At 40.9% G+C, this 23,998-nt stretch overlaps 1 protein-coding gene across 1 annotated transcript in view; it reads left to right on the forward strand.

The window, feature by feature from the left end:
* DCDC2C (doublecortin domain containing 2C) overlaps positions 1-23,998 on the forward strand; it is a 2,319,258-nt gene that overhangs the window by 567,744 nt on the left and 1,727,516 nt on the right. The window contains exon 4 of the mRNA XM_044077304.1: positions 829-960. Within this exon, the coding sequence (XP_043933239.1) occupies positions 829-960 (132 nt within the window). The remainder of the gene's footprint in view (positions 1-828; positions 961-23,998) is intronic.

Here is a 23,998-nt window from a genome sequence, read left to right on the forward strand (position 1 = left end):
ACCACTCTCCAGGGGTTCCAGGATCCTTATCCTTCTACCTCCAGGGTAGAGTAAGGTTTGAGAATCTACCCAAAATGACACTGAGGCAGTGAGAATAATTTGCATAGTACACTTGTGTAAGTTCTACTTACCTATAATAGCAGATACTCAAATGTCTCACTGTCTTAGTGGCAGCAACCACCTACCATCCCCTAGATTGTGCATAGTTGAAGAGGGTCTCAACCTCTCTGATTCGTTTGTTGTTGAATTTGTTTTTTAATATGATGTTGTGATTCATTGTGAATTTATTTTTGCTCTATGATTCTTGCTTCAGGTATTCTTCTCTCCTTCTTTGTGAAAGAGACTGAGCAGTTACTTCCTGTGACAGCTGAAGACTTCCTTCCCAGAATATACTTAGCCAATCAGCTCTCACAAGAAGTGGGGGTCCAGACTTTTAAAAGGTGACCAGTACTGGGTTATCTTGGCAGACAACCGAAAATGCCTCTAAGGCAGTGAGGAATTTGAACATCTACTGTTACAGGTAAGTGGGACTTATTCAGCTATACTCTAGCAAGAAAAAGATATGCAAATACATAGGTAGAGAGAAAGAGATTGGGAAGGAGGGACATATACACAGTGACTGATGGTGACTGATGGATAGATAGGTAGTTAGAAATCTCGACAATTAGAAATTTATTTTATTGAAAATTCATCAGATTATTTTGTTAAAACTAGTACTATGTTTTTGTAGCACATTGTTTCAAGTTGCCAGCTGTTTCACTGTACATAAATATAAATAAATGTTAATTTAAAAGTAAGATGCATTATTTTGTTATTATTTCTTGACAGTGTTTTCACTAATGGAGACCTGCTAAGGCCACCTGTTAAAATACTTATACCAAAATACATTGAACAAGACTGGGAACGGATTCTGTCCATGGTGACAGAAAAGGTTTATCTTCGTACAGGGGCTGTTCAAAGGTAAAACTAAACAGTTATCCTTGTGAGACTGAAATATGTTACTGTCATCTGTATAGATATGTCACACATCTGAGTGACATGCTACTTACTTACTGAATATAGCTAAAAAATATGAAAAAAAAACTTTGTTTCTTCAAGAGTTAGACCAGTGACTGTTACTAATAATCAAAAGAAATATGTATTTTTGATCTCAGATTAAGGTCACATGACCTACTTAGTCATTTTTAGGATCAACTAAATGTCCTAGTAAACTAATTGATAATTGCCTAGTGCCTACCTGTACATTCATTTCAGACATTCTGCTTGTGGTTTATGATGCTGTTGTCTCTTCAGGAAAGCTATTCCATTCTCCTGTCATCTCCCTTTGGCCATCTATCTTGTATCCTTCTACTGTGTTCCCTTATCCTTATGCATGTATTTGTTAAGCGTGGAACTCACTTAAACTGTATGAATTCCCATGAGGTACTTGAACATTCCTCTCAAACACTTCCACTGCTTACCTTCCTCAAAACTATGCATATTAAGCTGTTCTAATTTCTCTTTATGTAGTTCCTGATGCAGGTTATATATTATGTTTGTTATTCTACTCTGACAGCCAATGTGCTTCCTTTGTCATTACATTTATTCCTTCTCTGGTGCAGCACACAGTAATTTAAGTGTAGTCTTAAAAAGCAAAATGATAATGATCTATTTGTCTTCCTGGAGATATTTCATCCTGTAGATCTACGTAAATTAAACTAAAATGACTAAAAACACTCCTAAAGGAACTGGATGTCCACAATGGAAAACCCAACACTTCTGACCCTTCACACACTGTTTATTAACATTGAACACAATAGATAAAAATGATAAAACAAGTAATAAGCACTTTCATCCTGTTGTTTAGGACTTTATCAGAATACACCTTAAAAGCTTATCAGTTCAAGTTTGTATGCCCTATCAATTAACTAATAAACCAATGAATTGAGCAGTGGGAACAAATTAAAAATACATTCAAAAATTTATATAGCATACCTCTATTGCTTTTAAAAATCATGTTAAATAAAATAAAGTAAATATTAGTCCATTTAAAAACATGTAAATTTAAACAACAAAGTATACAAGTCAAAAAAGTTAATAAATATTGTAATTAAAATCCTGTTGAGCTTCATTCTAAAAATGTTGACTTATAGTTTAACCATGGTTGAATACTGATATATTCATTTAGCCCTGGGACATAAGAAGTTTGCAATCTTAATTTCCATCTAATTTCTTTCACTTCGAGAAGTGTTCTAGAGTCCCCTCTCTTGGGTTTGTTGTTACCTTGTCAAGGATGGTGAATTTAAACTTAGTGTAATGGGAACATGATCTCAAATGTTTAAAAATAGTGTTGCTCTCATTTTGTTTTCCTATATCATAACAGTGTTTGTAAATCCTTCTTCGAAGGCACCTCTCTGTCTTCCCAATATAAAAGCTAGAACATCCCATATATTTAGCAAGATAAATGATTCCTTTAGACTGACAATTCCCTTTTACAAAATACACATTGGAACCAATCCCATTAAACAATTTTAAGCTACTAGATTCTAGGATGTAAGTGCATCGGGCACACATCCCACACTTCTTTGTTCCTTCCTTATGTTTACCATAATCACCCTGGGCACTTAACCCCTGCTCAAAGCTTCCCTTCAGGTTTCTCCCTGTTGTATGGATAGAAAAAGGGTTCCGCCCGTAACAGTTGGTGTATTTCAGGATACACTCTCAGGATGTTCCAACTTGATCTTATTGTTTTCTTAATTTCCTCTGATTGAGGTCTGTAATCTACCACCAAAGCCATATCAAATTTCCTTCCTACTTTATTTTGGACAGAAAAATAAGATCAAGAAGTGTGGGATGTGTGCCCAATGGGCTTACATCCTAGAATCTAGTAGCTTAAAACTGGATAATGGGATTGGTCCCAATGTGTATTTTGTAAAAGGGAATTGTCAGACTAAAGGAACCATTTATCTTACTAAATGTATGGGATGTCCTAGCTTTTATATTGGTAAGACAGAGAGGTGCCTTTGAAGAAGGATTTATGAACACTGTTATTATATAGGAAAGTGAAATGAGAACAACACTCTATTTAAACATTCAAGATCATGTCAAAATTCGCCATCCTGGACAAGGTAACAACAAACCCAAGAGGGGGGACTTTAGAACACTTCTCAAATTGAAAGAAATCCTAGAATCTAGTAGCGTAACCTACATACTCTGGACCCCACCCAGTTTGGGTTTGTGAAAGGCAGATCATGCCTTCTGAACCTGATCGACTTCTTTGAGGCAGTCACCAAAGCCATAGACGAGGGTAAGGTGGTTCACACAGCCTATCTTGACCTCGCCAAGGCTTTCAACACCATCCCCCATTCTGGAATTATAGCTAAACTCACTAAACTAGGTATAAATCCCTGCATCACAAGATGGGTTGCCAACTGGCTCACTGACAGAACCCACACTGTAAAAGTTGCAGACTCCAAATCTGACTTCAAACCAGTGACAAGTGGAGTACCACAAGGTTCAGTCCTGGCACCTCTCCTGTTTGATATCTAATTCTCTGAAGTACAGGCTGACACAGAAGGCCTCTGGCTAACGAAGTTCACAGATGACTGCAAACTAGGAGCCATAGTCAAGTCCCCAAATGATGTGGACATCTACAGAAGGGCCTCACTGAGACAGATGCCTGGTGTCAGAGCCATGGCCTCAAGCTCAATGCCAAAAATTGCAGTGTCATCCCCTTTGGTAAAAACTCTGTACCCATGAACTACCACATAAACGACAATCTACTTAACACTAAATGTGTGATAAGAGACCTTGGGACCCAGGTGGACATGAGTCTCTCCTTTGATAATCACATCACCACAGTAGTCAGGAAATCCTTCTATGTGGCACACCTTATCACAAAAGTGTTCTCATCCAGGAAAGAAGAGGTCATTGTTCCCCCTCTACTCAGCACTCATTAGACCCATTATAGAGTACAACTCCCCTTTTGGAATGTACCTCACAAGACATCTGCAGCAGCTGGAAAGGCCACAGAAGTACCTCACAAAGAGGATTACTGGCCTCAAACAGATGCCCTACACTGACCATCTCAAAAAACTCCAGCTTTACTCTGTAGCATATCGCCTACTCCGCGGAGATCTCTGCCTAACATATAAAGCTATGTTAAACCCAGAGCTGTTGGACATGCTACACCTAAAGAAATCCCAATCCTTCTGAGATACATGCTCTAGGGACCTAAGCCTTGTCACCACAATAAACAGGACATGTTGGAGGGATAGATTCCTGTCCCAGAGACTTCCTATACTCTGGAACAAGCTACTCATCTATGTCAAGCAAAGTTCCTCATTAGCACTCTTCAAGAAAAATGTTGATGAGTGGATGGGAAATAGGAAATACACCCCAGGGATCACTTCTGTGGCTCTGCTTGACAGGGGCACAGGAAATTAACTTTCTTGGGTGGCGTAAGCCAGGGAACCTTGCTGGCTAGGCTTACTTAGGCCCTTGGGCTGATAGCCTAGTACCTACCTATGAACCTATGAACCTATAAGATTGTAAGCTTCTTATGCTCCAGGACTAAATGAATATATCAGTATTCAACCATGATTAAACTATAAGTCAAGATTTTGGAATGAAGCTCAACAGGAATTTAATTACAATATTTATTAACATTTTTGACTTGTACGCTTTGTTGTTTTAATTTACATGTTTTTAAATGTACTAATATTTACTTTATTTAACATGATTTTTAAAAGCAATAGAGATATGCTAAATAAATTTTGTTATGTATCTTTAAATTGTTCCCACTGCTCAATTTATTGGTCTATTAGTTCATTGATAGGGTATATAAACTTAAACTGACAAGATTTTAAAGTGTATCCAGATAAAGTCCTAGACAACAGGATGAAAGCGCTTAATACTTGTTTCATCTTTTTTATTTATTGTGTTCAGTGCTAATAAACAGTGTGCGAAGGGTCAGAAGTGTTGTTGTTTTCCATTGTGGGCATCCAATTCCTTTAGGAGTGTTAGTCTTCCTGTAGCTCCACATATACACACACTGTCTCTAAGTATAGTTGCCATACCAACCATCTGAACTGCATACACTTTTCCAACACTCACATATTTTAAGAGTCTTTTTAGACAGTGAGAAAAAAAAGATGGGCTTCCCTTTCCAGGCAATTGGATATTAAAGCTCTGTGTCTAACATAAAGATTCTTGTAAGTCTGAAAGCTCAAGTAATTGTAAGGCCTATGTTTGTCCAAAGAAGGGTATTTTTCACTTCTGTGTTCCAGTGTCTTTGTGCTTTCTGACTAATCTAGAGTGCTATTTTTTTCTAAAATGCTATTGCTGTCATATTAACCTAAAAATTAGTGATGATTGTTTGTGCTAACCAACTTACAAGTAATAAAGCTGTATAGATCATGGTATCTGTAATTTGTCATTGACCCCTTGGTGTACTCTCTATTCCATATGTCATCAGTTTTCATATATGAATTCCATACTTTTGAATCTACCACATCTGTAGGCAAATAATGTTAGATACCCTTCCCCCTCTCATCATAGGGTCCAGTAAGTATATGCAAGTTGGAAAAATCACATCTTGCAAGTCATTATGCATTGTTGTTAATCATATTACTTATATTCACCTGTGATTAGCCACTGACGCCCTTTCTCTTTTACACTGTGTGCTCTATGTAATGCTGGCATCTGCATCACCCAATCATTTTGTCATCTTAACATTTAATGGTGCTTCGTGCCAAGTTCTCCTTAAACTCTCTTCTTACTCTAAAACTATCTTAAGTTTCAGCTAGTATGCAGTGAAACTAGATGCTGCATTTGGAACTGCGGCTGTCTCCAGCTCTCTCTCAGTCCAAATTCAGCCCATCGAATTTATTCACCAACCTTAAATTTGATGCCATATGACATGCCTTGCTAACTGGAATGACTTTCATCTTTGCAAATTAGTAGTACATTTCTTTGACTGCGCAAATGGCAACATGACACTTAACAGAGATTAAGATGGTGAGCTGTTAATAAGTTGGTTCTTGTTGTCCAGGGTTTGATTTCTGATGGCTACTGGGTGATTCTGAGCATGCCATTTAACCAGTCAGTGCTCCTGGATTACCTATGAAAGGGGAAGCTTGCGTCCAGTATGTTTACTCAGTTAGAAAATAAACAATAAAATAGATGCTTTTAAAGAACATGTACAATGTAAACCAGAGTTTGTAAAAATAATGACAGTTATAAAAACTGTTCAGCCACATTATTTACTCTGTCACATGACTTACTTTAAAATAATGAATTACATGTTCAGATTCTTCACTTAATAACTCCATCCTCATATTGCTACAGTGTACATGTACATATATACATATATGACTTTATTAAATAAAACAAAATATATAATGTTATGTTGTCCTATCTTGCCTTCGTTCTTGCTGGTTGGGTTCAGAACTGATCATCGGTTCCGACTCGGCTTTTACTAAAGCACAAGAGCTTCCACTGGCTCGATGCTACACCCTATCCCATCATGCCTAAGGAAGATTACCCAGATCTCATTTGCCGCCAAACAAGATCGGGTGCCCTAGATCAGGCTAAGTGGAATAATTTTCTTATTACACTGTTCTCTTGTTATCTGTTATATAAAAATTTTTGCAGTGATTTAGATACTGTGTTGTTTAGGATTCACCTTTTTGGTTAATCCCTAGTTTTTCTGCGTGTTGTGTTTGCTTGTTGCTGGCCATCACTTTTGCTAGGCCTATAGTTAATTCCCTATCCTGTTTCTATCTAAAATTAAAGTATTTTTCCTCCTATCTTTCGTTAATGAACCCATTTGAATTAGAGGGTTCATTTTTTTCCTTAAGCCCATTTAAATTAGAGGGCTTCCCTTTTCTTCTTCCTCTTTCTCAAGAGATTTCATCATTTAAGTTAGAGATGTCTCCTCTGGCTAGAGGAGATCGTCATTTAAATTAGAGACTTCTCCTCTAGCCCCCTTTTCTCCTTCATGTGTGACTGTTTAAAAAAAAAAGTCAGATATATTTAATCTCTTTTTTTCTAGCAACTATTTAGTAGTTTGTGACAGTTTTGTGACAGTTATAGTAGTTTCCTTGCGAGGAATTTGTTGTTGCTTGCTATAATGTCTAAAGATGAGAAAGAAATGAAGCAATCAGGTGTCATGAAGTGTGATTCTTGCTCTCAAAAGATGCCCTTGACTGACGGGCACACTAGCTGTGTGTACTGTTTGAGCGCTGTACACCTACAAGATTCATGTTCTGTTTGTCATGGGTTTAGTTCCAGGGTCTTACTGGAATGAAAAAATAAGTTGATAGTCAGGGGATTGCTGAAAGTTCCTTTTTCAGAGGCACTAGAAGGGAATCAGACCTCCTCTAAAACTTCTCAATCTCCAAAATCGGACAAGTCTCACAAGAGAGCATCTTTATCAGCTCCAGCTTCTAAGCCATTGAAAAAAAAGGCCAAAGACACATCTTCAGATCCGAAGGCTTTCGGGCCCAAAAAGATAACTCCTTCAGCTCCAATAGTTATTTTGGAACCGACCAGGAGTCATAGTCAGAGCCAGTCCCCAGCTCTGGAGCTGGTCTCCTCAGTTCCACAGTTGGTCACCTATTTTACAATCAGTGGCTAGAAGTATCAAGTCCGCAACTCTGTCCTCTCAATCCTCCAGGAGCCTGTCAGACAAAGATGTGGAGCGGGTGGTCAGCAGGCTACTATGGACCCCGGCTCTAGCCAAGATTCTTTCGAGTCCAGCCCAAAGGAATTGGAACAGATAACTGTCACTACCTCTTCTTCGATTCCTCCTCTGACCCAAGTGGCTTTGCAGCTGGGATGCTTGAATGTGATTGTAGTGGAACCATCAGGTCCGAGACCTGCCCCAGGTTCTTTGGCCCCGATTTCCACTCCAAACTCTTCGGTGACATTGTCTGTCAAAGGATCTGGGAGCTGATGCTCCCCCATTGGGTCCGAGGAGGAGAGTTGGGTCAGAATTTTGTTAGATCCGAATCTACCTCTTGGGGCTTTGGCATGGGTGAGCTCAGCACCTACATCGGTCTTGGGGCCCACCTCCTTGGGGGGAAGTCTCCTGGATCTTCGGAATTGGAGGCTTCCTTGAATCCAGGTGCCTTCGAGGTCATGAGGAGTGTGCTGTCATCCCAGATGGCTCCACTCTCGGATCCAAGCACTCTTCCCCCAAAAGTGCCGATGTCTGCCTCTTTACCATCCCTCCCACGTAGGCGTAGAGAACAGATGCGCCAGGATGCCCCATTGAGTGAGACAATCTCTTCTGAAACCTCCCCAGAAGACCCCTCTAAAGAGGTCCCTTGGAAGAGAACTTGTAGAGGAAACATCTAGACTCCCCTGAAGAGTCTGTCACTTTGGACACAGACTTAGATGAGCCAGAATGGTCCCCACAGTCACCCTCTGAGGATGTCTGTTTCATGGACATCCTAGAAATCCTTAAGCAGAGAGGTTGCTGGAAGGCCATTAACCCATCTGATGATGAGTCTGTGGACCTGGAGGCATTTGGTTCTCAACCCTCCACCTCTTGGGTGACTCCGCCTTTTGACCAGCTCCTTAACGTAATCAGTCAAAAAGCATGGGGCTCTCCAGATTCAGTGGAACCCATTCTGTGGAGGCCCAAAAAATTTATTACTGCCCCAGTGATAAAAACTTTCTGTCAAAAGGTTTACCAGTAGATGCTAGGGTGGTGGCGGCGGCCACCAAGAAGGAATTTTCTGAGACTTCCTCATCTGTCCATCCACTGAACAAAGAATTTCGAAGAAGGGACAGCTATAGAAAGCATATGTTCTCATCAGCAGCCTTTACTCTCAGGTCACTGAACTACTTGACTGATTTTACCAGACTTCAGAGGGATCTCCTGAAGGTGTTAGGAGACACCCTCCAAGGTTCTACAGCTGCAGGGGTCTCAGATAAGGTGAATGCTCAGGTTGCTACCTTAAATTCCATAATCAACTCCTCCATGTAACTCATATCTTATGCATCCAATGGAGCTAGTAGGGCAGCAAGTGCAGGAATCTCCCTAAGGAGGCATTCCTGGATCTGCCTATGCAAGTTCGCTGAACCCTTCAAGTCTTCCTTTATAAATGGCCCTTTTGATGACTCGTCCATGTTCCAGCCTAAAGTAAATGAGACTCTGACCAGATACAAACAGGAAGGTAAGAATCTATTTACTGTGGGAGTATGTTTTTGTCTCCCTTCCAGACCTTACTCCAAAGGTCAAAAGGGAGGAAAGATGTGGTTCCGTAAATCCCAAAGAGTTTTACCGGATGCATGTGGTGACTATTGCCCCAGGGGCAGAGGGGGAAACAATAATGGAAGACGCTGACCTTGCAGCAGAGGGGGTCCACAAAACCAGGGTGACAGAGGTACATTCTCTTTTAGGTCTTTCCAGCACTCCTGAAAGGAGGATCTTCTGTCCACCTCTGGAGGCAGTTGGGGGCAGATTATCACTTTTCCAAAAAGCCTGGCTAGATATTACACAAGACAAATGGGTACAGACAATAATATCCAGAGGGTACAACATACCCTTCTCCTCCCCACCCCCACAACAAAGATCAGTCCTGGAAATTCCACCCAGTCAGAGGGATCAAGCAACCATAGAAGGTTGCTAGCGAAAAGAGTCATTCAAAATGTTCCCGCAGACCAAATCGGATCTGGAACTTACTCAAGGTTCTTTTTATTTACAAAAAAGACAGGGGACTGGAGGCCCATTTTGGATCTCAGCAGACTAAACAAGTCTGTAAAAAAATCAAAGTTCCAGATGGTAACACTGCAGTCGGTCAATATTTCCCTTTCTGGGAAAAGACAATTGGATGTGCTCTATAGATCTCCAGGATGCATACTACCACATCAAAATGGACAGGCACTCTAAGAGTCACTTATGCTTTTGGCTGGGAGCCAGTCATTACCAATTCTGAGCTCTGCCCTTTGGTCTCACTACAGCCCCCAGAGTGTTCATCAAATACATGGTAGTAGTTACAGCTCACTTGAGGCGTCTAGGATTCCAAGTGTTTCCTTATGTAGATGACTGGCTCCTGACCACCACCACTGAGCATCTACTAGTCAAAGCAAGAGACACCACCATTCATCTGTGCTCTCAACTGGACATTACAATAAATTTTGAAAAGTCTGCCTTGTTGCCATCACAGCATATTTCATTCATAGGAGCAGACTTAAACACAAAGAACATGGTAGCAAAACTTCCTCATGACAGGGTTCAAATGCTACGGCATCAAATATCCTTGTTACTCACTCAAAACAAGGTACAGGCAAAGTTTGTTCTAAAGGTACTGGGTATAATGAAGGCAGCGATTACTCTAGTACGCCTTGCACGCTTACACATGAGAGTCCTTCAGTGGTTACTATTTGCCCAATGGTCCATGCAGGAGCTACCCATGTCCCACAAGATTATTATTACAGATTTCTGCAAGAGGGACCTGCGTTGTTGGCTTCAATCAACTTAGGTACTTCTAGGCTGACTGTTCATCCCCCCCACATCCAGTAGCTGCAGTGAGCACGGACACTTCCCAGATAGGGTGGGGGGGCATTATCTGGCAAAGACGGTCCAAGGAACATGGCAGGACAACAAATACCACTTGCACATCAATGTCACAGAGATGTGAGTGGTGCTATTGGCGTTGCAAGCATTTCAGAACTCCCTTTCACGTGGAACAATTTCAATCCAGACAGAAAATATGTCAGTCATGTGGTATATAAACAAGCAAAGTGGAACCAGATCCTACCCCCTATGTCGAGAGGCTCAGAGAGTATGGCAGTGGGCAGTCTCCTAACGTTTTCTGATAGCAGTGCACATCCCGGGGAGAGCCAACGTGATATCGGGTAAATTGAGTAGAGCTATTCTAATGCCTCACAAGTAGTCCCTGAAACAGGAAACTGCGAATCAGATTTTTTGCAGGTAGGACCAGCCTTGCTGCAACCTCTTTGCCACGTCCATGAACACCAAATGCAGCAACTACTTTGCCCTGATCCCCCCACCGTGGGAGTCACCAAGGGATGCACTTGTACACAATTGGCCCTCCGGTGTTCTTTATGCTTTTCCACCTTTCCCTTTAATCCCCAAAGTTCTACAGAAAGCCATATTATTGGGATGCAGGTTAATACTCATCACTCTGTACTGGCCTCGTCAAATTTGGTTCCCCTTCCTTTGGCACCATCTACAAGAAGAGTTCTGGATTCTGGACCTAGTACCAGACCTTCTAACTCATCTGTCAGGGACTCTCCATCCCTCAATCCAAATCCTCAAACTGATAGCTTGGCTGCTCCGCTTCCAGTCTTAGCCAGGCTTCCAGATATATTTCCTGCTATAAAACACATTCTAGTCTCATTTCATAAAACCACAACTAGGAAACTCTATGGGAGCAAGTGGAAAAGGTTTTCTTGTTGGGCCTCTGCCAATCACATTGACTCTTTCACAGCCCCTGTAGCTTGCATTTTAAACTTCTTAGCAAAACTTTTTAATGAAGGAACAGCAGCCACCATTCGAGTTCAACTAGCTGCCATATTGAGCTATCACATTGGTGATTTGGGTTCAAAAATTGTGTCTCACAGACTATGCAAGGCCTTTTTGAGAGGTACGTTTTTGTTAAAGTCTCCAGTAAGAGAACCACCTCCTTATTGGGACCTAAATTTGGTACTGTCTACTGTGATCCTTCTGCCATATGAACCAGCTTCCTCCTGTCATCTAAAATTTCTAACCTAAAAAATGGCCTTTTTGGTAGCCATCATTTCAGCTAGGAGGGTATCAGAACTTTAAGCCCTATCCATATGCCCTCCTTACTTAGTTTTCCTTAAAGACAGAGTCTCCCTTAGAACTAATCCTTCATTCCTTCCCAAAGTTTGTTCTGAAGCTAACTTAAATCAGTCCATTGACCTGCTTGTCTTCTTCCCTAATCATGGCAACAAGGCAGAGTACAAACTTCACCAGTTGGATGTACACAGGCAGTTACGTTTCTACTTACACAGAACAAAATAATTCAGAAAATCTGACCAATTATTCGTGTCCTTTTCAGATAAAAAGGAGAGTGCCCTGATATCTAAAGTCACTCTTTCAAAATGGCTTACTGTTACATTTTTGTATATCTCTCAGAATAAACAACTGCCTGGAAAAATAAAAGGCCACTCAACAAGAGCTATTTCAACTTCAGCTCCTTTTCAAGCTAGGTTCCCCATGGATCCAGTTTGTGCTGCAGTAACATGGGTAAAACCTCATACCTTTATCACTCATTAGAAAGTAGATGTGGCCTCCTGGAACAGGGCTTCTTTTGGGTCCACTGATCTGAAGACTTTGTTCCCTTGAGCCACCCAAGAAAGAAGGTGCTAGGGACGATGTCCCAACCAGCAAGAATGAAGGTGAGATTGAACAACATAACATAAAGAAGTTATGTACTCACCATAACATTCCATGTTTGTTGCCCATCTCACCTTCATTCTTGCATCCTGCCCTCCTTCCCCCATCCTTTGCTCCTGGAGGATAGAGAGGTCTTTATTAGAAGTGGAATTCATGTTCTCTGATTCCCTTCTTTGTCTTGCAGATTATATGTCTGTAAATATACCTGGAATGTATGTATATGACTTCTATTCTATATAGTAATTGCAAACAAGAGCTGGGTAATCTTCCCTAAGCATGATGGGATAGGGTGTAGCCTCGAGCCAGTGGAAGCTCTCGAGCTTTAGTAAATGGCCAAGTCGGAACCGATGATTAGCCTAGCTAATAAACCAAATTCAGAAGCTCCTTACAGTCTCAAGGATGCAACACAAGATAGACTGTGAGAGAATTTGAGGCTACCCATCCAATTATGTATAATTGCCTTGAAAGTGGCAAGGTGCTGATCTGCTTGACATTAAGTCACAAAGTATACATCTATTCATTTAGTTTCACCTTCACTTTCACTTTAACTTCCATTGCCATTGTTTGCTCAGTTGTTAACCAGATGTGGTTTTATCTCTCATCTTGAAGGAACTGGCTGCCTTTTCCTCTCTTTGGACCTTCACTGTTGTGACAGTCCTGCATGCTTCCTTCTGTTTTAATTTCTACAGTTCTCTGTTTCTTATACTTTATAAATACTTACATAATTCCATTACACATTTAATTCCCTTCTTTCATAAGTATGACTGATGCTTCTGTGATGGTAGTACTGAGCTATCCCATTTGCTTTTCTGTATTTCCATTATGCTTTTTAGAATTGTTTTCAGTCATTGTCCCAATTTGAAAAATCCTTCTGAAGTTAAGACTCCTTAGATTTGATTAGGTTTAATCTGTTTTTCATCTAATGGGGATGGTGACCACAGTTTGGTGATTGTTTATTCCCAAAAGATCCAAAACTCTCTCTTTCTCCAAATTTATAGTGTCCTGTGTTGAGTAATATGCATGAGACCTGACAGTGTGTAGATAACAAAAAAAAAAAATATATATATATATATATATATATATATATATATATATATATATATATATATATATATAGGTCTACCTGATAATACCGAAAGTCCACAACGCCAACGATGAGAACACCGACACCAGAAGATCGACAATGGAGATAATCGACAGTTGAAACTCCCGATGCTGAGAACACCGACATGTTAAGGTAAGTGTGCGATAGTGACGGACTGTAGGGATTGGGGTGGATTAAGTGAGTTAGGGTTAGGGCGCGGGTCAGGTGAGTATGCGATAGTGGCGGACCTTAGGGTTAGGGTTTGGGTTAAGGTTAGTGCATAGATAGTTGTGTATGTAAGGTTTAGTGTAGGTTTGTAAGGTTTTTGGTGTGCTTGTGTTGTGTGTGTGTTTTTTGGATAGGGGATTTGTTTTGTTTGTTGATTGTTGGGATTGTGGTTTGTCGGGCATGTGAAGTTTCGTGTTTTTGAACTTTCGGTTTTGTGGTGTCGGTGATTTCGTTGTCAGTGTTTTAGCGTGTCGGTGTTATCAGGTAGACCTATACATACATATATATATATATATATATATATATATATATATATATATATATATATATGGTTTTACCTCACTTCAATGACACACGGGAACATCGACACGGAAATCGCGAGCCCCAGAAGATCGAAAGCTGAGAAGACCGACGCGACGGGACCCAGAAGATCAACAGTGGAGAAGACCAACCCGACAGATGAAAGCACCGACGCCGAGGATGCCGACATGGGAAAAGGCTGTGTAAGTATGCGGTAGTGACGGACGTTAGGGTGCGAGTAAGGTAAGTGTGGATATTGACGGTCTGTGGGGATAGGGGTGGGTTAAGTGAGTTAGGGTTAGGGAGCGGGTCAGGTAAGTGTGCGGTAGTGATTGTGTTTGGGTTAGGGGCGGGATAAGTGAGTTAGGGTTAGGGAGCGGGCCAGGTAAGTGTGTGGTAGTGACGGACCTTAGGGTTAGGGTTTGGGTTAGGGTTGTAGGTAGTTGTGTATGTGAGGTTTAGTGTGGGTTTGTAGGGATTTTGGTGTGCTTGTGTTGCGTATGTGGTTTTTGGATGGGGAATGTGTTTTGTTTGTTGATTGTGGTGTGTGAAGTGTATGAGGTTTCGTGTTTGTGTACCGTCGGTTATTTCGTTGTCGGGCATGTGGAATTTCGTGTTTTTGTACTGTCGGTTATGTGGTTTCGGTGATTGCGTTGTCGGTGTTTTGGTGTTTCGTTTATGTGAGGTAGAACCATATATATATATATATATATATATATATATATATATATATATATATATATATGTATATATAAACCTGTTGTACTTGTGGTCATGGTCAAAATATACATCTGTCATATTAACATTCTTTATCAATATTACTACTTATTCCTTTGTGAAGGAAACATTCTGTCATCTTTTTACTCTCTCACGAGGAAGATTTCTGCATGCAATGTCTGTGTCAAATGTTCTGTCTTTTCCAGTCTTGCGAGTGCCTTCTTTCTCTTAATATTTATTACATGTCTTCTTATGTTTTGATCACTTCCCTTGTAAAGAAATGTATATCTTTGCCTGTGTTTCTTAACTCTGTTTCTCATATAAACTGTAATTTGTATTAACATTCCAATCATTGCTCTGTACTTATGATGGTCCTTTTAATACCATAATATCAACATACTACTGCTCTTTTGTAAAAGAAAACAAGAAATAATTATTTTTAGGATCCCTTCTCCATCACTGACCATCCGTCCTTTCATTGGACAAAGTATAGGCTTATTTGTTTCACTCTAAGTGAAAGCATGTCCACTCATTCTTTTCCATTGGTGTTAAGAGTAGGGTGCCAGGAATGGGCCATCTTTTTTGATGGATCAGGCTATTTTTGCTAAAAGCCTAGCTCCCCATAGAGCCCAATAGGTGTTCACAAGAAGGGCAAGCAATTTGATATTTCTCTGGAGCACTGTACAGTTTAGAAAGAGAATAAACCTTCAAATGCCCCCACTCCACCTACATAGATCAAACACTTGAGCATATTTCTCTGGTCTCCACCAGGAAAACCAGTGGTGTGTGTGTGTGTGTGTGTGTGTGTGTGTGTGTGTGTGTGTGTGTGTGTGTGTGTGTGTGTTTGTGCGTGCACGCCCTTAGACATGTACCCACCCTTTACTCCTGAGAGAGGTGATCAGGTTCCACCCCTTAATTCCTTTCCCTTCCTGTGCCAGTTCCTGAGCTAATAATTAAACTAAGATCACATGGATCAAAGATAGGATTTTTCTCTCTCTATGCCAACAGAACTGGAGGCAATAAGAAATACATACTGTGAATTCTTGAATGAATGCCACAACAAAACTGGAATTTATTCAAGAGAAGTGAGCATAATAGTCTATAAACACAGTGAACCAGTGCATGCAGTATAACCTAGTATATATTAAGTAAAACTCAGCTGGCTTAATGTAACTTCAGGTAAATTCTCTGTTGTTAATATAGCATATGGTATTGACTACCTCACTGATTTAACAATAGCTTGTGTCCATTTTTTTTTTTTTTTACAATTTCAGCATGTCAATATTTTGTCCCAGTCTAATATTTCAAAATATTACGTGTAATTGCATTTTATTTGGAATCTTGTACAGTTCTAACATGCAAAAATAGTATTTGCTACTCAAACTTCAAATTTTCTTTCAAGATCTTGTGTAAATTTGCAAACAGCCAGATCATTGCTTGTATTAGTTTGTTTGTGTCTTTCAGCTTATCCCGGTTAGGGGTCGCCACAGCGGAACTCCAGTCCACTAATGATTGGCAGTTGATTTTTACGTACCGGCTTGCCAGGCCTGATGCACAACCTTCAATGAAAGTACGCCCATTCACGCATGTCTCCACGCAGAAGATGCTCTAGCTGAGAATCGAACCGGACAGCATCTTACTGTGAGACGACAACGCTACTGCAGCATCACCACCGCGTACATTTTGTAAATTATTGATATTACTCTGAATCTAATCTCTGACTGTGGTGGTGGTGCTGCGGTAGCATTGTCACCTCACAGTAAGACATTGTCCTGTTCGATTCTCAGGTAGAGCATCTTCTGTGTGGAGACATGCGTGAATGGGTGTACCTTCATTGAAGGTTGTGCATCAGGGCCGGCAACTCGGCACGTAAAAATCTACTGCCAATCATTAGCGGACTGGAGTTCCGCTGTGGTGACCCCTAACCGGGAAAAGCCGAAAGACACAATAACAACAACTCTGAATCTAATCTCTGCTGTTATTACCAAGCACATCTGATGCTTACATTTTGATGTTTCTACTCTTATTTTATAATGTTCTTAACCTATCTTCCAGAATGTAGATTCCCCATGTCAGACAGATGTTTACCATTATAACATCTTACCAGTATAGACCAACATTCTCCATTTCTTAAATAATTTGATGTGAAGTAGTCACTGCCCATGCTTTTGACAGGCAACACTTTTGAGAATGCTGTGATGTACATTACCCATTTAAGATCCTTCCCCAGTTCTTTATATTTCTCCAGTACTACTCTAATCCCCTTTCTCATAGGTTCATAGGTTGGTACTAGGCTATTGGCCCTAGGGCCCATACAAGCCTAGCCATAACAATTCCCTGGATATTTCTTTGCACAATATTTACTTCCCTGGACCACTGTCTAGAAGGGTGACTTATGTGATCCCTGGGGTGAATTTCCCATCTCCCATCCAATCGTCAAGGTTCCTTTTAAAGAAGGCCAAGGAGGCGCTCTGCTTGACATGTATAGGCAGTCTGTTCCAGAGTATGGGGAGTCTCTGGGTCAGGAACCTATCCCTCCAGCATGTTTTGTTCATTGTGATGACAAGGCTTAGATTCCTAGAGTGTGTGGCTCTGAGGGATTGTGATTTCTTTAAGTGGAGCATGTCCAAGAGCTCAGGGTTTGACATGGCCTTGTATGTTAAGCAGAGATTGCCTCTGAGTAGATGATATGCCACAGAGTATAGCTGGAGTTTTTTTAGATGGTCAGCATAGGGCATCTGCTTTAGGCCTGTGATTCTTTTAGTGAGGTATTTCTGGGGCCTTTCCAGCTGTTGCAGATGTCTTGTGATGTACATACCAAATGGGGCGTTGTACTCTATAATGGGTCTAATGAGGGATGAGTACAGTGGGACAATGACCTCCTTTTTTCTGGATGAAAAGCCCTTAGTGATGAGGTGTGCCACATTGACTGTAATTTTGAACATCGACTGTAATTTTGAACATCACCTCCATAGTTTTTGAAGCTTTTCTTACACTGCCGTGATCTTGTATACTGTGAAGTTGTTTGCTCTTTTTTAGGTAATGGTACCAGTTTTACACCCTTTGCAGCTTTTCCTATGGTCCTGAGCATTTATTTCCTGTCCCTCTCTGCCATGTTGTCTGGCATATAGCTTACCCCTTTATCTCTTCTCCCTCCTAATTATACCCTTCTGATTACTGACTGTTATTCTTCAAAGTATGCTGCCACTACTGAGGTTCTTCTTTGTGACAGTTACAAAAAACACTCTTAGTCCCTAACAGTGCTGCAGTTTTAAGGGTAGTCATCTGTGCCAGGATAGCATAAAGGATTATCTCAGTCCCTAGACTGACTTTGCAGCATAGAAGTATACATACTCATTTGTGCGTTTTGATTATTTTACACTTTTGCTATTTGTTTTTCACTAAAATAAGTTCACTGGCTCAGTTGTCTTGTCTGCTACCTGTAAAATCATTTCTTGAGAAGAATGTTGAAGATTGCTTTCACTACCAAAATCCAGCAATAGAAGATTGTGAGCTGTAGGACTGAGCAGAAAAGACCTATAGCTTATACCTTTAAAGAGTGTTACCTTAAGTGAGGTTGCACACCATGTGTATATCTCATATAGGTATTCACAATAAAGTTTTGGACAGTTGACATCCTTTTTTACCTCATGCTGCTTCACTTTTTCATTTTATAGATTAATAGCTTAATAGACTTTACAATGCAGACTCAGTCCATGGACCGTAATCACCTTGCTTATAACCACCCACATTCTTCACCTCCTGCCTCCAGCAGTGCAAACAACTCAAGGCCAAGATAAATTTAATTGTGCTCATTCAATCATCAATATTTACCTTACCTTTAAAGAAAGTAACGGTATCACTCTGTTTTATAAGTAATGAAAGATTATTCCAGAGATGGGTAAACACTGAGCAATAAATCCGCTCTTATGCTGTGCCATATTTATTTGTTGATGGAGAATCAAGTTTTTAGCATAACAGTTTGTGAAGTCATTTGATGTATGGAGGTATAGGAGATCAAGAAAGGTTGGGTCCTTAATAGCATGGAATGCCAGATAGAATCAACTTGCAGGAGTCTGTGTGAGATAGAGTATAGGGACAGAGCTTTAAGTTTGTCTTGGTAGCTGAGGGTCTGTGTCTGAGTTTGTGGTCTAGAGATCCAAGAAGTAGATGCCAGACTGAAGAGGTCAGAGTACTGCACCCTGAAGAGTGCTACTAGTTATAGTTTTGCTTTCTGTGGTGCCACCGTTTACTTTAACTATGTGGATTTTATCTGTCAGGTCATTTGCTATCCATTTTAAATGTAATATTTGACATGTGGGCCTTTAAAATGATTTCCAACTCCAGCATGAAGAATAGTGTCAAATCCTTGGCCATATCCAGGTACACTGTATGAACTACATGAACACAATATACAGATTCAGTGACTTTCTGGAAGAAGTCTAGTAAATCAAGTACACATTATCTTTCCTTGGCAAAACTGTATTACTGTGGGACTAGACCATAAAGTTTTTTTTTTCCATTTGTCCTTATGAAACTGGATATAACACATTTCATGTATTTGTAAACTGAGCTTGTTAGGCTGATGGACCTGTAGTTCCTGGGATATGAGGTGAAGTCCCCTTTATGGAGTAGCATAATGGTAGCTATTTTCCATGATACCATGATACAGGAACATAATCTGTGGCCATGCTTAAATTGAACAGTTTTAGGAAGGCTTCAAATATGGCATGCTTGTTGTTAGTGCCCAAAGAAGTGGTAATATTAGCTTTACAGAGTACGGCAGGGGCACTTCCATAATAATTGTGTGTGTGTGGGGGGGATTCAGAATTTTGTAGGAAGGGATTAATAATTTTGTGGAACTTCAGTTACTGTTCTGGTATGAACTTGTCAGTAAATTTATTTGCAGGTATATTAACAATATCCTTAGGTCCAGAGTGGGTACTACAGTGCATTTTTAGCATTGCTGGGTGTTATTTGTTAATCATATGTTGTAGTTAACTCATTCCCTCCAGTATAGCTCTTTTGAATGTATACTTTTAACTCCCAGTGTGCGTGGCTTGAACCTTTAAAAAATGAAGTTATCACCTTACAGTTCAAATATTCATAGCTCTGAAACCATATGTGTTACTAGAAAACTGTAAATGGCAAACTATTCAGGATAAATTCATTTTTACATTAGTGGCATTCATTCAGTTTGATGCTTTAAACTGGATTTATAAGCCAAAATAAAGGCAGTGAATATTAAATTTGTAATGTTGTATAAACATCTTATGATATCTCAGTAACCATTCAAGCAAGACACATACCTGCACTTCCAGCAGTATTTTCTTCATACAGTTGTGAGCTTTCATCTGAGACTATGCAGTTCCATACGTGTTAGCTGAATGTTGGGTTATTTAAAGAAATATGAAAATTACAATACAAATAAACAATATGCAAATAATATTCAATATTTCTTTAGCAGCATTAGACAGAGGTCAAATATCAATACATTTGTGTTTGCCATCACATATGTTTTAAGATGAAATTTTCTAATACCTTGTATGTAGCATGGTTTTGGAATTATTAATGCAAATATGAACGGGCAATATTTGACGCCTAGTGGTGTTAGTAGGAGGTAACTGCAGAAACACATGGAGGCACAGTCAGCTGTAAAGAGTTAAAGATGGAATCTGATGTTGCCGATCTTCACATAATCCTTGGCTGTGGGCTCGGTTACGAGCCTCAGAACTAACTTGGCCGATATTCCAGGTCACGCCTTCCAAAAACTCTCGAGCTAAGCTCTACCCACAATGCTCTTCAACAAAATACCTCAGATCTCGTTTGCCACTTCGTAGTGCCAGAAGCGTTCTATCCAATCTTTCGAGCATTAGTGTTTCTTCTAACTGTAAATCAGCTTTTCTTCCTTATCCTATCTCTAAAGTCTGTGTTTTATTTCTATCTATGCTACCTTGTTCCTCTAGATATCTTTTAGTGAGTGCGTGATCATGTTTTTCTCTCTCCCTTACTGTTAGGTAGTCTCAAATACCATTGTTGTTATTTTCTGCCTTTTTACCTTCCGGTAACCTGTTATACCATCGTTGGTAGTTCCCTTTTCCTTTTCTGATACATTTAAAAGAAAATATTTTCTGTTTCCTTGTACTTAATTCCGAGTGTGTGTGTGTGTGTGTGTGTGTGTGTGTGTGTGTGTGTGTGTGTGTGTGTGTGTGTGTATCTGTGTATAAGGTGGCCTTAGTTTTTATGTTATGTCTGACAAACCCTCTAAAGGTACCTCTGGCTTCAAGCGGTGCCAAAAGTGTGACAGAAACATTCCTAACTCAGATGGACACACCCTTTATGTGTACTGTCTCGGTGTGGTCCATCTACAGGAAGACGGTGCAATGTGTCATGTGTTCAGTTCCAGAACCCTGATAGATCACAAAAACAATCTGATATTGAAAGGCCTTCTTAAATCTGAATTTGAAGAGGCACCATCTGGTCCGAAGACAGAAGCCAGTTCCTCCTCTTCATCATCTTCTTCTAAATCTAAAAAGCAGAGTCACTCAGTTTTGACAACTCCCACAGAACCACCTTCTAAAATGGCCAAATCTCCCATGGTGCTGACAGCCTCCTCGACACCAGGGGCCAAGATTTCCATCCATCGGTGCCATCAGCACCATCCTCTTCAGTACTAGTATCGGTGCTGACAACTTTCCCTTTGATACCAAGTGATCACTTGGTACCGAAGGACCCTCAGGTAATATTTTTACCCTGTACAACCTACTCCTCCTCAATAGATCCATTTGTGGACCATTCTCCCAGTCCTTTTTTGGAGAGATAGCCATCAAGGTCTCCATCAGCCTCCTCTATTTGGTCCACCAAGAGTTTATCAGAGTCAGATATTATGAGACTGGTGGATCAGCTCCTGACAGCAAGGGGATTACCTACATCCACGGTTCCTAGCCTTCCTAGCTCTGGAACCTTGCCTTCTTTTCTCCTATGCATATTCCTCCATTGACTCCAGCTGAAATTTCAGACTCCCTGATGCCAACCTTTCTGGCTTTGACTGTTTCAGTGCTGGCCAGAGCTCATTCTCCAACACTGATAGTTACTCTGAGCTCTACTGGAGACCTCCCAGGGTCAGGGCTTCATTATCGATTCCAGGGGGCAGGATTCGACTTCAATACTTTTGGAGCCTTCCACTCCCCTCAGTGCATCTGCATATGTAATCTAGGCTTCTATGTCTGGGGTGGCCTTCTCAGTGTGGATTGGGACCACTGTTCTGAAGGAGTCTATTTCAGTTCTGGGCTCCCTTCCCTCTACGGGGGGACCTGCATTCCAGGCTATGGAGTGGGCCTTGACCATTGCGGGACAGTCTCTGCCTTTCCTTTCGGTCCAAACATCATGTCCATCCACTCGACCGGAGCTTCCACCAGTCTATTCCCTAGGACAGAGGGCACAAAAGTCTCTGGACCAAACCTCTCAGATTATGTCGTCTTCGGAAACCTGCCTGAAGCATCCCACTGAAGAGGTAAATTCAAAGAAAAAGTGCAAGAGGAAGCATTTGGACTCCCCTGAAGAGTCCTTCACAGAAGATACTGATTTTGATGAAGGGAAAGGTTCCTCTAAGTCACCTTCTGAAGATGTTTCCTTCAGGGACATCCCTAGAAACCCTTAAAGAGAGGGCTGGTTGGACTACCATTCAACCTTCCTCAGAGGAATCGTTATATCTAGAGGCTTTTTGTGCCTGGCACTTTACCTCTTGGATTTTTCTACCTGCTGATGATCTTATTAAGTTGATTGCTCAGCAGGTTTGGAAGATACCTGATTCTATTGAGCCAATCCCCAAGAGGCCTGATCACATTCTCTTTGCCCCTAAAGATTAGCAACATTGGGCAAAGGTATTCTTTTATACACCATAGTGGTTGCAGCATCCACTAAAAAGTAACTTGCTGATGAAAGTCCTACTATCCATCCTCCTAACAAAGAGTCTAGGACAATGGATAGATTTGGAAAGCGCGTATATGCTTCATCAACCTTTGCTCTCAGGTCCTTGAACAATAGGACACATTTTACCAAGCTTCAAAGATATCTGATTAAAGAGCTTTCAGATACTCTTTCAGGAACAGTAGCTAAAGGAGTTCAAGACAAATTTGCTTCTCAGCTCGCCACCTTAGAATCAATCTCCAATTCATCCATGAGGCTAATTGCTCATGCTGCCAAAGGAATGACATGAGCAGCGGGTTCAGGTGTAGCCATCAGGAGACATGCCTAGATGTGCTTAAGTGATTTTGCAGAACCATTTAAGTCTTCTTTTGTCAATGTTCCATTTGACAGATCATCTCTGTTTGGCCCTAAAGTTAAAGAGACTCTAGCCAGATGTGAGAAAGATGGGAAGACCCTTTCTGCCATGGGCGTATTCTTTTCCACTCCTCAGTGGCCTTATTCCAGGAACCAGAGAAGTGGTAAGCTATGGTTCAAAAAGACCCAAGGACCTTTCCAGGACTCAAGTGGCACTGACTTCCCCCAGGGTAGAGGGGGGGGGAGTAATAATGGAAGATGCCATTCAAGAGGCAGAAATGGCCCACAGAATCAGGGTTCCAGATACTCTTTCTCTTGTAACTGCTATCAGGTCTCCTGAAAGGATGCCCAATTGCCTTCCTCTGGAGGCAGTCAGGGGACATTTATCCCTGCACCAATCTGCCTGGCTAGAAATAATGAAAGATAAATGGGTACAGAGGATCATTTGCAGAGGTTACAACATCCCGATTTCAGTAGAACCAGAAAGACCAAGAAGAATCCCAGATGTTCCACCCAGTGACACAGAGGAAGCAGTCTTAGAAATTCAAAAACTGCTTGACAAAAGAGTCATCCAGGCAGTTCCACAAGGCCAGAGAGGATTCGGAGTTTACTCATGATTCTTTTTAGTGCCAAAGGAAACAGGGGACTGTAGACCGATTTTGGACCTCAGTCAGTTGAACAAATCTGTTCAACAAACCAAATTCCAGATGGTCTTGGTTCAGTCTATTCTTCCGTTCTTGGAAAAAGATGATTGGATGTGCTCAGTAGATCTTCAGGATGCATATTGCCATATAAAAATGGACAAGCAATCTAGAAGATTCTCCCGCTTCTGGTTGAGAGCCAGTCACTATCAGTTCAGGACACTGCCCTTTAGTCTCACCACAGCCCCCGGGGTGTTCACCAAATGTATGGCAGTGGTAGCAGCCCATCTCAGACTGCTAAGAATCTGAATCTTTCCATATCCAGACAACTGGCTCCTTACCGCTCCCACCAGGCATCAACTCCTAAAG

The sequence above is a fragment of the Protopterus annectens genome, chromosome 1.part0, assembly GCF_019279795.1.
Source record: "Protopterus annectens isolate FY-2018-M chromosome 1.part0, PAN1.0, whole genome shotgun sequence".
Lineage (NCBI taxonomy): Eukaryota > Metazoa > Chordata > Ceratodontiformes > Protopteridae > Protopterus > Protopterus annectens.